The 15142-nt window shown below is 36.6% G+C and overlaps 1 protein-coding gene and 1 long non-coding RNA gene across 3 annotated transcripts in view; one reads left to right on the top strand and one right to left on the bottom strand.

The window, feature by feature from the left end:
* Window positions 1-79: 79 nt before the first annotated feature.
* On the bottom strand, window positions 80-14697 carry LOC148736665 (uncharacterized). Its single transcript, XR_015997064.1, has 3 exons — window positions 14605-14697; window positions 10966-11155; window positions 80-2989 (listed from the first exon to the last, which is right to left on the bottom strand). It is a non-coding gene; the product is annotated as an uncharacterized LOC148736665 (long non-coding RNA).
* Window positions 3116-15142, top strand: part of LOC111326556 (uncharacterized) — a 31922-nt gene continuing 19895 nt past the window's right edge. Inside the window, exons 1-9 of one of the 2 annotated variants that reach the window (XM_088750367.1) lie at window positions 3116-3522; window positions 8656-8751; window positions 9169-9366; window positions 11001-11099; window positions 13053-13133; window positions 13668-13766; window positions 13858-13956; window positions 14140-14241; window positions 14637-14735. In XM_088750367.1, coding sequence (XP_088606493.1) covers window positions 3508-3522; window positions 8656-8751; window positions 9169-9366; window positions 11001-11099; window positions 13053-13133; window positions 13668-13766; window positions 13858-13956; window positions 14140-14241; window positions 14637-14735 — 888 coding nt within the window. In that variant the 5' untranslated portion in view covers window positions 3116-3507. Of the gene's footprint in view, window positions 3523-4867; window positions 5068-8655; window positions 8752-9168; window positions 9367-11000; window positions 11100-13052; window positions 13134-13667; window positions 13767-13857; window positions 13957-14139; window positions 14242-14636; window positions 14736-15142 lie in introns of those variants that run through there. The other variant, XM_088750366.1, reaches the window with a different exon arrangement.

Here is a 15142-nt window from a genome sequence, read left to right as displayed (position 1 = left end):
ACCATTGAGTCAGTTTGCTAGACATAACGTCTCGTAGTCACGTTCGACGCACTAAAAACTACTATAAAAGCCTGGAAGAAGTGTGGACATTTCAGAGTCACTTATATGAACAATTATTTATGAGTATTTTAAACATGGCGGAGTACTACTGATGAGGATCGTAATTGATCGAAATCGATTTGGAATTCCGCTACATTTTTACAAGTGACTTTTATATACCATTTTACACGTTTTTACAATTCTTGTATTCGTTTTATAGTAGTTTTTAGTGCGTCGAACGTGACTACGAGACGTTATGTCTAGCAAACTGACTCAATTATCGAACACGTTCCTGGCCTCGGCCCACAAAATTTCATCACGATCATAGACCAACTTCTGGTTTATTATTTAACTGGTTTGTCTTGGTGTAAGAAACTTTGAAGCTTTTTTATCTCTATTATCTTTCTATGCCATTTTATCTCTATTATCTTTCTATGCCATTTTATCTCCCTTTTTTCCTTCGTTTTACGTCACTCGCCAGTGTAACAGGTTCTTACACCAAGAATGAGTCAAACAGAGGTATTTCCTGTCAGCAGCCTATCTGCCTCGTCTCCAGATCCTATTTTATTTCGCTGTTGAAGAGAGCGACATGATAGGCTTGGGGCGTGGGAACTTTTTTTGCACCGTGTTCTGAGAGGAAGAAGAGCCCAAATCCATTTTATTATTCGAAACCAAATGGATAGTTTACAGACTAATTTGTTTTTATCAGCTGAGTTGATAACGTGAATTGGTCGTCATCAAAAGTTTCTTAGCAACATATGGCAATCTGCGGTCTTTCCTTTCACTTAGGTAGCATGGAAAGCCGTAAAAATCCTGAACAAAAGCTCATCGATCAAACTGGCAGTCCAAATCCCACAGGGATCAACGAACGCTTTTCATTCAACTAATTTATTCTCGTTTTTCTCGTTGTCATGTTCCCACCAATAACGTAGCTCCATCTTCTACCATCAAAAGCACACACAAACCACAATTCCTCTATTCGCTCCGACGAAGGGCTAACGCTCGAAACGTCAGCTTTTGTAATCGTTACGGGGGCCAATTTACCATTTCAACTTTGTTGATAAATCCAAAAAGGTTCTAAAGCTGACTTTCAAGCATTAGCCACTCCCTTTGGCCAAGGGCTATAGGCCAGCGTAAGCGCTAACTGTCGTTTTGTCCAAAACTGTTTGCCTTTGTTAGTTTTCTCATGATCCTTCCACGATCTGACCTGGTTTCTGACCTCATGCGATAATAGCGGATCTTGTGATTAAATGCCAGTTTCTCCTGGTTTTGTGTGTCTCAATACAAAGCCATTCACAGATTCCATGCTGATTTCACTCCGTCATAATCGTTCCAAGGCCCTCTTCTCTTTCTCATTAAAGGCAATCTCGAGCTTAAGGACATCTAAAAATTTTTCTTGGGTAGGTACGTCGCGACCATATCGCTGAAAAGGAGCTGGAATAACCCTGGGCTTGAGATTAATAAAGAGGGTAAGTTTCTAACGGAAATGTGCTGCTGCGTCGTACGATCCGTGAGAGGTTATTGGGCACCTTAAAGAGTTTCTAAAGATAACATTTCCAAGGACTCTGACGAAGGGCTAACGTTCGAAACGTCAGCTTCAGAAACTCTTGACGGTAGCTAATTTTCACTGCCGATTAAAGCGTTTCTGCTTATTAGAATGTGAGAGACTAGGCCCTCACAAGGTGAAAAGAAGAGAGAATCTGGGAACGAGATGTGTTAGAGAACAGAAAGGGTTTCATACGAGCCGTGCGCGATGGGCGCTTTGGAGCGCTTGATTGATCGAAGATTTGTCCCGGTTTAGAAAATGTTTCGTAACCACCAGAACATTTCTCTCCTTCTGTATTTCTTTTTTCTCGTCCTCTAGCTTGTTTTATGGGCGCTTTGTCGTGTTGTGTCCGCCAAGATATGACCATCTTCCGTCCTACGCCTCTCTCGGCTTCGCCGCACATCGCTTTGGTACGTACAGAACCACCAGCTTTGCAAGCTATTTCTTGTCTTGTGTACTTTTGCTCTTTTACCTTATTTTTTGTTTTTCTTTTAATACCTAAAATGCAAACCACGAGCCGAATGCGAGTGATTTACAAACTTTTCTATTGTTCTTGTAAACTAAACTTAAAACATAAATTTTCTATGGGTTTTTAGTATAATTTCAGAGCTGAGCAAAGAGTTTCCAGCAATCTGATTGGTCGAGCGGTTCCTTATATCACGCTATATAAACCGCTCCGCTCGGTTTATGTAAAATGTTAAACTAAAATGTCATAAATGTTACTAAAATGTTATGATTTTAGAAATTTCTCTGTTGTTCAACTCTGAAATTATACTAAAACAATGATTCGCCTCAGGTTCGGTGAATATTGTCGAATAATCTCCTCGACTTCGTCTCGGGGATTATTCGACGATATTCACCTCGCCTTCGGCGAATAATTGTTAACTAGTTGCAATGAACGAAGGCTTTTTTTGACCAGTAGGGGCGCTCGTAGTATTTCAGTTATTTTTTAAAGATTGATTCTGAGTGGGATTGTTGTCGCTTTAAAAACATGTGGTTTCAAAATTTGTCACTGCATTGTTCCACTTGAGAGGAAGAAAATCTTCAATATCACGCGAGTAGTACATGATCATCAGCCACACAACGTGCAAAAGAAAAAAAAAAGAAACAAATACAATACAACAAAATAAATAAATAAAACATACTTTGATCTAATCTTATTTTTATCAGTATTTGATCTTTTTCTTTAAGATAAATTGAGGGTATCAGTTGAAGACAAAAGCAATCGACATGTTTCTTCCTTTGTTTTTATTTCATGTTTAGAAATTCAACCTTTTCTTTGTCCTTTCTTCTTGTGGTGGAGTGGAGTGCTTATTCCTTTTCACTCACTGTGGAGCATAGGTCCAAAGAAACCTCACGCCATCTCCTTTTCTTGTAGTGAAGTATCATTCCATAAATTTCTTCCTTAAAACAAAAATATTCATCAACTGCTTTAAAATCGATATTAAAATTAATTTATGCTTTCATTTGTTTTTTTTTTTTTTTTGTTTTTTGTTTTATTTCATTGGTGATATTTTGTTGTAACTGATCAGTGAAAGTTAATTTCGACCGCGCTTGTTGGCTGGGTTTAATGTTCAGAGGTACCTAATGTTTTTGTTGAAGTAAATGATTAATGCGTTGAAAGAAACTGCATTTGATTAATCTTTGACATAAGCGCTTCGATCTGTTGTGGCAGACGCCGTGTGATAGTGTTTCACAAGCGCCCTCGTAACGAACGAGCTAGTCGATTTCGTGTGTAATTCAACCTTACAACCTCTTTTATAAGTTTGGAGAGAAATCTGTTCTTTTCTGAAGATGCAAGTGTCGTAAACTACGGTGCTAAGAGATGGAAAGTCGCGCGGAAGGTGTGTTTATCACTGTTGTATGTTAGAGATGCGAGGAATTCTACCCTGCATTGGCGTGTTCTTCAGCTTTCGTTTAGCATGAAAGATATTGTGGTGAGTATCTACAAAATAATTCCTGTGATGTTTTTTCTTCGTCGTTAACTAAAAATGGAAACACCCCTGCCATAATTTCTTCGTACCATCTCAGGTTAGCTTGGCTTCTCGTTTTAATACGAGATTAAAGCATTTAAACACATCCGTTTAACGCCACTGATTCCAGAATCAACTTACTTGTCCGTAAAATTAATAAAAATATACTTTAGATGAACATGGTTGTTCTGTAACATCCAAGCTCCCGAATTTAAGTGCAACTTTAGAAGAAAAACCTTCTAGGCTGGGGTCCTCTTCGTAGACTGGTATGTATCTGTCTTGATTATTAACTTTGCGCTTTTTAATGCAATCAGTATTTACATAACCGAAAAGAAAATTTGGTGAACAAACGATCTGGATAGAATCCTCAACCATTCGCTTGAAATGTGTGCCTCAAATTTTTCATTTCAACACAGACTGAAATGGTAAGATCGATCAAAATGATTTGTTTCTTTTTTGTGTGTGTGTATTTGAGAATAACGTCTGGAGTGTGTAAAAAATATTGCTGTCGCAAAGACAGCACACGACTAATTTGCTTATTTCCTTGCGTGCTATTTTGGCATAGGAACGGATTAAGTCTCTTTTTTTTTTTTTTTAAACAGATGTTTTAGTATTAGAAATTTGCAGATAAATTATACTGTGTTGATGTCTGACAAATTCATGCGCATTATTTCGAAAGGTGTCCCGCGTGGACGCGAAAGAAATTACAGATAACAAACCAGCATGGCTAGACATTATTGGGTCATCCTAGGTCAATTGAGAGTCAAATTAGACATGTTGGTCTTTGATTCTAAACAAGCTGTATAAAATTTATTCCTGAGTTAAGTTGAAGTCAATCGCTTTTTTTTTTTTTTGATTTGAGCAATACAACAAAATACCTCCTCAGTCCACACAAGTCTAAAATTATCGAATAATATATTTATTTATTCTTTCCCTGATCACCTACTCTTGACATAGAGTAAAATATTAACTGAATCACTGGATCATTGGACTGTCGGACTATATCCTGGACTAATTTTGTGCCATTTATTTTCCTCTGAATTTGACAAGTTCACTGCTTTGAAAATAATGAAAATTTAATGAGTGGGAACGTTCATGGAATTTAACCCCAGTCAGTCAGTTTTAAGAGATAAAAAAGAATGGAAACAAAAATTATCGAAAGGTTACTGCTTTTGTCTTTGATTCTACAACTCGGAAAGATGCGAAGTTGCATTTTTTTTGTTATGGCTACGTGTCTCGCATGCGCTGCGCGAATACCGCGCGTGTCAATGCATGCTCAGGAGCATGCGTAGTTTAAAGTCTTGGTCCAACGAGGCGTTGTGGGGCTGTATTATTCAAGATTTCTGCCCTTGCTAGTGACTCGAACAAATACTTTTCTTGTAAGGCGTTTTCGCCCTAACGCTGCTACAAAAATCTGCAGCACTGCATTTGACTTAGGGTTGATCTACCATTCTGAATCGAGGGTCATTTTCGAAAATGAAGGACAAGGATAAAACAACTTTGAATCAGGTAAGGCGAGAATGGCGCGTATTTAGTAGTCCTACGATCAGTTGCATGGTCGTAACCTTGCTTAAAAATTCTCTCCTTCATTCAGCGCCTTATTGCGCCTCAGGACTCACAAAATTCGCCAGTTCATTTGTTATTGGAGTCAGGAAAAATTATTTTTGTTGTTTTTACAAACTGCGCTGCTAGGCTGGAATTCTGTTTTGTTATTTTCTTCCATAACTTAATGTCACGCACAGCGACGAAGATAGCGTCTGTGTACTCTGACCATTTTCTTCAGACTGTATTTTTCTAGTCTGCCCTTTTGGCAATGTCAAACGGCCATACCTTACCTCGGAAGATTTACAAAACAAAACTTAAGCTCTTCTTTCTAGTCTGTAGTTTGAAATCAACCATAGGATTTCCTGTGTTGTTCGTTTAAAAAATAATAAAAAACCAACTCTTCTCCGCATCTTCTGGATCTTTCGTGCGAGACTATGAACGTACGATTCAAAGAAGGTGTTTCTTCTCTCCTCTTCGCATGAAATAATTATTTATTGTCAGAATTTTTTAATCGAACGAGCTCATGTGGTTTGGATTCTTCAATCTATATTCATTAATTTAGCCTGCTATTTACATGTGTGTGAAATGTAAGGACGGTCTACTGTTCAAGCGCTCTCGTAGCTTTTAATAATTTTATTGGGAATATTCCAGTAACTTCGACTATGGTTGCAGTCGAACTTTAAACGCGAAGTAATGTAAATGTCTTTTGAATCTTTACTCGTGTTAGTTTATTGTACTTAAAATCGTTTCTTCACGGCTTAAATATCAATCGTAGAGTGACGCGATGTTTGAATTTCCAGAATGTGCATATGATTATTCGCAAAAAAATATTCCCGGTTAATCCTTGTCGTGGGGGCGTGTTGTAATAGGCGTGAAGTCCACCACACCTAGCCCTATGCAAACGCAAACTTTATCCATTTTCAGCTTTTTTCCACTCAAAACTATCTTCCGTTAAGGTTTTCTCGGCTTGTACCAAATGTAAGTTTAATATGTCATGTTTGAAGGGCCATATGCCAGATTTATCTGGATCAGATCTTTTTAATCGTTGTTAATGAGGAACGTTAAATGTTTGTCTGTACTTTTTTTGGAGTGTTCTTAGGAAAAGTTCAAAGGACGTTGTGGATCTCCTAGGGAGGCGGTGAACTGCATGTGTTCTTGCTTACGATTTTGGGTGAATGAGCTATTGTTCATCCCAGAGTTGTTGATAACTTTCGAACTTTTGATCGAGATTATGGTTTAGATTTAATACGCTTGGTTACTCATTTTGTAAATGTATATTCATGAATGAGTGTGCCACCTACCTCGAATTCCATAATCGCATCTTGGTTTCGAATTCAAACTTCGAAAAAGTCAATTTTCCTCGTTTTCTCGAATCAGCCGATTGATTTTTCGAACGAATGATCAGTTGAAGTTGACAATGAACAGATATTTTTTAGTCTGGTCACGCCAATTACTTCTGTTGTTCTTTTCAATGATTCCTTCGCCAGCTCACCCAAAACTTGTTTACCTATACCTTAAGTTACTCTTGTGTATAATTTCAAAGTAAATATGTTTTCTTTTGTGGAAATTTGGACTTCTGGGCGACAATTTGTGTCTAATTTGTTTTTTAACTTACGATCGAAGTACATTACTATGCGAGGCTACTGTCATCTTTTGCATCGTAGTCTAGAACTTTTGTGGTTTTCATCGAGTTGTTCTGTTTAAATTGCACAATTATTATTCATGATTTCTCTTCTTCGATCTTTCTTCTTGAAAATTAGCAATGCTTATCTGTTTAATATTTTACATTTTCATGTTTTTCTTTTGTTATCGTTTCCATCATCAGGTGGTGTGGACCTCAAATAAATAGACTTAGTGATATACATGAAAAGAAAAGAGATAAGCTGAAGCAATGATTTTGATGATTGCACTAAAAACCAGGAACATATCATTCTGACCCAGAAAGTTGACTAAAACTATGTGGTGTTTATTTCTATAAATTAAATCAAACTTTAGTTATGTTTGATGTGAGTGTGAGTGTGAGTGCTTCATATTTATTTTCATTATTTTAATCTCAGCAAGCGATTCAAATTAAGACGGGGTAAACGTTTTTTTTTTTTTTTGAACAGCGGCTATAGTCAGGTGGTAACAGGGAATTAATAATTTGCCAGAATTAGCAAAGTTGTAAATCAGTTTTGTAACTTTGCTTATTTTGCTCTTCCACCTGTTTGTCTTAGTCTGTATGCATTTTAAATCTCTCTGAATGACTCAAATTAAGACAGAAGGCAAGTATTTTTCTTCTAGCCTCTGTTAGCCAAGTAGTATTAGTGATTTAACATTATTTGATTTTTTGCAAATTTGCACATTCATTTCGTATTTTGCTTGTTTTGTTTTTCCACCTGTTCCTTTGCATTGTCCACAAGATTAAAAATGTAAAAGTTCGTTCATTAGGTTCGTTACATTTTTATTTAAACTCTCACCAGCTTTTGATTAAGAGCTCTTTCTCATTGTATCTCAACTCTTAGTGGTCATTTGAATATGTAAGGCCTTTAAAATTGATATCATCCAAAATCATTGTTACAAAGCATTGTTTATTATCTAATAATTTGGATATATCAACAAAGTTGAAATGGTAAATTAGCCACCGTAATGATTACAAAAGCTGACGTTTCGAGCGTTAGCCCTTCGTCATTCGCTCCGACGAAGGGCTAACGCTCGAAACGTCAGCTTTTGTAATCATTACGGTGGCTAATTTACCATTTCAACTTTGTTGATATATCCAAATTATTTCATTACTCCCACCGACGCAGCCTCAAACAGTTTCTTTCGAAACTATCAGCCTTTATTCATTGTTTATAATCTGTTCATTTTTTTTATCCTCCTACTGAATTAGGTTAAGCTAGACAACTGGTGTAGAAAGTGCTATTTCAAATTAGATGTAAACAAATTTTCTTTCCATTTTTACAATTATCAGTGCAGCTCTAGTTAATATATCTTATTAACCAAGCGCAAGGGCCGTACTGGGAGAATATCGGCCCAAGGTCTTGACAGTATGGACTGAGCGCAGCGAGGTCTGTACAAAAAAGACTGAGGGCCGATATTCTTCCAGTATGGTCCCGAGCAAGCTTGGTTAATAAGAGATTTATTATACGACTGAAGTTCAAAGGGACACAAGTACGGTATCATTTGGGACCATTCGGGACAGTGCCCGGTCCAATACTGAGAGAATATTGACCGGCAATAGAGCATTTTGATTGGTTGACTTTAGTTATTGGCCCTCTGACTGCCCGAGTCGTGTAATAAATAGTGTTTTTGCCTGGCCATGTCTCAAGCCTTCAACTTCTAAGATTGATCAAGACAGAATTTCTCCTTACAATATCAATACAATGCCCAGCAGACAAGTGATGAGAATAAAGAAAAATATCAATTAGGAGATTATTGGTTGATCCAATACCAAATTCTTGAATCAAACACTATAAGAATTGTATGGCAGACAGTTAGGAGAATTGCTAATGAGATCTGGAGAGGGTAAGATCTGCAAGGGTAGATATAAGTTGTGTAATTTGTCCTCAGGTGGATGTCACATTTTTACGAGCTGCCAGAGCTGGAAACCTTGAGAAAGTTCGCAACTTTTTGAATGAGGAAGGAGACATACATACGTGCAATGCTGTGAGTAAAAATGATCATATTTCTACAGACAAGTTGATGGAAGTAAACATGTACAGTAGGATAAACTACCTTGGGTCAACTTTGTTTTAGCTGTTCCGTCATGTGTAAATGGTTCAAATGTTAATTAAATCCTTTCACTTTCAAGAGTGGAAAAAAAGGAATTTGCCCCCACAATATTTATACCCTTTTGAATGACAAAAAGTTAGGAGAATGGTGAAAGAAATTTTTTTTTTTAACAGAGAGTTAAAGAGTTGAAAAGTTAACAAAAATTTTTGAATTATCAGTTGGAATCTACATGTATAACCAATTTTTTCCCCTTGGTAGCCATAGAGGGTATGTTGAGGTCATCATTTTAAAGAATGTAAGCTTTCAGATCTTGGAAAAGAGATGTTAAAAATTTTTTTCCTTCTTTGCTAGAATGGCCTCAATGCTCTGCATTTGTCGTCAAAGGAGGGTCATGTTGAAGTTGTCCATGAGCTGTTAAGGCGAGGAGCAGGAGTGAACTTCACTACTAAGAAAGGCAACACAGCATTGCACATTGCTTCGCTTGCAGGACAAAAACAAGCTGTAGAAGTCTTATTGGAATCAGGGGCTTCCGTGAACTCCAAAGCTCAGGTATACAGCAGAATTTGTTAAATTAGCATGCTTTGATTTACATCCTTACATTGGTAAGCATATTCTCCATTCTATGCTGTACACATTTCTCACGGTGCTGTCAAGGAGAATTTCTTTCACAATATTTCATTCTTTTCAAGAATATTTTTAGTCAGCGATCATTTTTTTTATTCCCATGACCTTACTGCTTGATTCAGAGGTGATTCTTGAAGGAGAAATAAGATACTAATCACTTTAAAGAGTTAAATCGTTGGCTACTGTTTTTTTCTGGTAAGAAATGCAGGTGGTGTAATGGTTTGTGCTCGATTCCTGGGCAAAATCTGTGCAAGATTAACTCTTTTTTTAAATTATTTTTATCTCTGAGAATGATAAGGGTCATCTTATTTCTCTTAACATTATCGCACCACCCCTGAATCAAATACCATAAAAACCTGCCAATAAGCCGCACATTTTTTCCAAAAATTGTTGCCAGAAATTAGGGGTGCGGCTTATCTGCGGAAACATTTGTAAAAGGTGTTGTGAATGTCGACGCCAATTTCCATTTTCGTGTCTGATCTAATGCCTGGTTACTAAGCTTTGACTGTTCCACTCGTGTTCTTATTGTAATGCAAAAATCTATGGAAAAACTGTATTGAAAGAAGAAATTTGTGTCAAGAAATATCACAAGAAGATCAATCATATATCAAAGTTGGTAGAAATGATGTTCATTAAAGTGCTAAGACTTTTGAAGTATTTTCCATTACAATATTAATAGTGAGTTTATGTTCAATGAACAGTGGATCAAGAAGACTTCTCAAGACTCAACTTTGGATTTCTTTGGATTTCTTTTGATTTCTTTCAAACAATTTTTTTTTTGAAAATTTGAGCTGCTAAATTCAGGGTTCGGCATATCAGCAGATTTTTAGGGTATATGGGTCACAAGAATAAAGGAAATGATCTTGAACTCAAGAAGCTCTTGATTGTCAGACAAATTCTCCTTCTAAGTGCAGTGTGGATAACTTGCCTCCTAATGTTGAAGCGTTAAGGGGCTAAACTTGACAGGGCTCGAATTTAATTTTTGGATCACTAACCCTTCGGGTTAGTACACATCTTTTTTTACTAACCAAATTATAAAGTTTGGTATCCAAGCTCACAAGTTACGATATCTCAATATTGAACAGTTTGATAATAACGACTAGGACAAATTAAAGAGCAGCTGAAATTGCATGGTGACCTAAAAAACGTTGACAATTATGCACCTATTTTATTTCCCTCTCGTTTACCATGATTAGTCAATAACAGTACATCTACAGCACATTCTCTAACAAGACTTAAACTTGACTTAACAACTTGAGTACTCTAAGTATTCCTCTGAGAGTCGGGTCTACGTGCTCTTTGTCCTGAGGTCTACCAATGTTTAAATATGTTAGAAAATTTTACTAACCATGCTTGGTTAGTTGGACAAATTTTTAGTAACCAAATGTTAATGGGTTACCATTAATTTCGAGCCCTGCTTGAGCCTTTTTGCTCCAGAGTCTATCATGCTAAATTAACTTCTTGCCCACCATGTTTCAGACAGATTACATAGTGCCATTAGTGGGTGAATTAAAACACTTTTACCTGTGAATGCCAACAGTTGTTGTGATCTTTTGTAGAATGGCTTCACACCACTGTACATGGCAGCACAAGAAGGCCATGTTGATGTTGTCAGAACTCTCCTGATTAAAGGAGCAAACCAGCAGTGTACTACTGAGGCAAGTGGACAAGTATTTAGTTCTCCAACTCTTCTTACAGCTGTCCTTTTAAATCCCTGAGTGGTAATTCAAACAATTAAGATTACTGGTATTGTCAGTGACTGTTTTTGTAAACTTAAACTACATCATCTTCAGAATTTACAACTTAGAGTCTTATTGTTAAAATAGCATTGAAAATTTGAAGGGCATCACTGATGGTATCTTTGATACACAATCTTTCCCTTTTGTCCATGTTTGTATAATTTTTAATAGAAAACTGCATTTCAAAAGACACTTAACCCTTTAACAACCAGAAATGATTAACATGTAACTTCTCCCTTTGATATCCATACACTATCCAACAATCATGTAATGAGAATATGGGCCCGGTTGTTCGAAGGCTGACTAGTGCTAACCCAGGGTTGAATTTTAATCCAGGTTTCTTGATTTCTCTGTCCAAAAACTGTTTTGGGATAATTTTCCCCAATTCTTTTTAGAGCACGCAATCATTAAATTGTAGACAAATGGAATGAAACTGAATTTTCTTTTAATTAAAGCTTTCAGATCTGAAATTGAATTTCACACTAACCCTGGGTTATCGTAGCCCACCTTCAAACAACCTGTCCATGATACTCAAACTTATCAGTTAGAATTCTTGCTTGACTAACACCAAATTCTTGCTTGACTAACACCAAATTCTTGCTTGACTAACACCAAATTCTTCTACTGACAACAATCATTCACTTGACTCTGATGATGACTTGCGCACAGGTTGTCGAAACGTCAGTCACTACCACCGACAACAGTCCTTCTCAGGACTACACTCACCCGGACGATCAGACTACACCTTCACCAAATTCTTTCTTGACCAACACCAAATTCTTACGTATATGAGCACGATCCTTCGCAGTAAAGCACTATTTGAGCAATAGTGAAAATCAGACCTGAAAAAAATTTCAGGCCTGTACGGGATTCGAACCACTGACCTCTGCGATACTAGTGCAGCGCTCTACCAATTGGTAGGTCTGATTTTCACTATTGCTCAAATAGTGCTTTACTGCGAAGGATCGTGCTCATATACGTCTCATAACCGCAGTTCACACATATGTTTCATATGTTTGTTGTTGTTTGATTTATTATCTACGGGTTTATGTCGAATTAATTTGATGGCCTGCTCCCAGTTGGCTTGTTAGCTCAATTGGTAGAGCGCTGCACTAGTATCGCAGAGGTCAGTGGTTCGAATCCCGTACAGGCCTGAAATTTTTTTCAGGTCTGATTTTCACTATTGCTCAAATAGTGCTTTACTGCGAAGGATCGTGCTCATATACGTCTCATAACCGCAGTTCACACATATGTTTCATATGTTTGTTGTTGTTTGACCAAATTCTTACTTGACTAACACCAAATTCTTGCTTGACTAACACCAAATTCTTGCTTGACTAACACCAAATTCTTGCTTGACTAACACCAAATTCTTAAAACTAATTTACAAGGAAATGTGTGGCACCTAGAGGTGAGAATTAACAACCTGATCATGGGGTGAAAGAGTGAAAGCAACTTAAAATCCTCTTAAGAGTGTTGTTAGTCTTGTGTATGTTATAATTTGAAATGGCTCTTAGATAAAATGGCATTGACATTATTTTTTGTCAATAAATAATATATAATGAACTAAAAAAAGGGATGATTTGAATATATCAACAAAGTTGAAATGGTAAATTGGCCATCGTTACGATTATAAAAGCTGACATTTTGAGCGTTAGCCCTTCGTCGGAGCGAAGGGCTAATGCCTGACGAAGGGCTAATGCTCGAAGCGTCAGCTTTTTTAATCATAACGGTGGCCAATTTACCATTTCAACTTTTTTGATATATTCAAATTATTTCGTTATCCCCACCGACGCAGCCCCAAACAGTTTCTTTAGAAACTATCAGCCTTTATAAAAAAGGGATGGTCTTGTTTGTTTTTGTGATATACAGGATGGTTTTACTGCAATTGATGTGGCTGTTCAACAAGGGCATGATAAAGTTGTTGGTGCCCTTCTTCATCATGACTCCAGAGTAAGTTATTCACCTGTTACCTTTTTATAAAATTATGTTTTAGGTTGTTTACAGGGCAAAGGTTTAGTTAATTTCACAGAGTGCCAATTTATGAACTGTATTTAACTTTATCTGTTCATATTTTTATTTACTTTTGGGCTAGTTTATATTTATAAAATTCATATCTAATATATTATATAATCAAATCTACATATATATATATATTTATATTTTATCTTTAATTCAGATGTTCTCAAGTTTCTCTTAATACTTGTACTGTATATGGATAATTCTCGTATTTCTTAGTTTGTCGAGCGTTTTTTAACATGAGCCTCTGGCTCGGAAGATTGTGCAAGCACTTCCCACGTTTTCAACTTTAAATAAATCATTACATTACTTTACATAAGCTTTGCTCATATTTTTCTAGGCCTGGTCTAGTTGAAAAGTCGCTTCATAGGCGTTAAGTGAGCTGCTGGATCCTGTTGATAAGTCTTTTTTGTTTCTTTGATAAGTTTCTTTTTGTTTAATTGGTTTTTCATTTTTTTTCTGCTACAGAAAGGCTATCGTTCTCTCCATACTGCTGCAAGGAAGGACTTTGCCAAGGCTGCCAAACTTTTGCTCCAGAAAGATCACAAACCCGATATTGAAGCTCCAGTGAGTTGGCTTCTGTTTGCCATGGAAATGCATGATTGTAAAATAAGCATGTGTGCCTAACAGACAATCTGTTCTGTGATGAATTTTTCAGAATGGATTTACACCTCTACATATTGCTGCCAAGTATGGAAATCAAAATGTTGCAGGAGTCTTGGTTCAACATGGTGCCACTATTGACTACAAAACAAAGGTTCAGGATGTAGTTTTAATCACAAATTGTGAAAATTACTACTGTTATTTTGCATAAAAATGAAGGCTTGTTTGTCTAGTAAGACACTGTAGTTTTACACTTTTATATGCTCTTTCAGCATTGGTGTTTTTAAGTAAAAAATGGTTGTGTGAGTTAATAATTTGTTTACTTTTCTCTCCACAGAATTATGTTATTGCTCCTCTTCACGTGGCTTCAAAATATGGAAACCTTAATATTGTTACACTGCTAGTCGAAAAAGGTTCCAAAGTTGACATTCCTAACAAGGTATTTTAGCTACATACATTCAAGTACTTAACCCTTTAACTGCCATGAGTGACCAAGACAGAATTTCTCCCTAAATTATCAATACAATATCAAGCAGAAAGGTGACGAGAATAAAGGAAAATATCAATTGAGAGATTAGTAGTTGATCCAATACTTAATTCTCAAAACTAACAACATAAGAATTGTATGGCAGTCAGTCAGGAGAATTGCTAAGGAGATTGTGAGAGTGAAAGGATTAAAAACTTTTTTTGTGGTTGAGTTGAGGAAAAAAAAAGAAGAACTTTAGGATGAGCTTGTGTTCAGGTATTGGAGTATAATCTTACTCGTTGTCCAGAATAAGGAGAATTTAAAGGAGTAACTCACAAATAGGATGACTCAAACTCTGTGTCCAACAGGATGGCCTCACACCTCTTCATTGCGCTGCAAGGGATGGGCATGACAAAGTAGTGGAATACCTTGTGAACAAAAAGGCATCGATAACAGCTAGAACTAAGGTACAATTGTCAAAGAATAACCTCTTGTAAAACCATAGCATTGAAGAGGATTATGGAAGTTATGGAAGTGTTTCAAACAAGCCTCTGATTCTCAATGAAATGTGTTTTGATCAGTACCAATGATTATTGAAGCATGAGTTGTCTACTGCATTTTTGGATTGATTGTTGCAAAACCCAAATTAAAACAATCCTGGCTAACAACCTACCAGCAACATAAGAAATATTACAAGGTACCAGCAAGAACTTGGAAAATAAACATCGATGCAACCTGCCTGAAGCTCAGGAAAGGGAAACTGACCAATTTATGATTGGTTTTAGTTTGCATTTGCTCCGACGATGGGTTAATGCTTGAAATGTCAGCTTAAGAAACTCATTACAATGAGCGATTTACATTAGAAACTCAGTTG

Source organism: Stylophora pistillata, chromosome 2 (assembly GCF_964205215.1).
Source record: "Stylophora pistillata chromosome 2, jaStyPist1.2, whole genome shotgun sequence".
Taxonomy (NCBI): domain Eukaryota; kingdom Metazoa; phylum Cnidaria; class Anthozoa; order Scleractinia; family Pocilloporidae; genus Stylophora; species Stylophora pistillata.
This window is presented reverse-complemented; position numbering and strand designations above follow the sequence as displayed.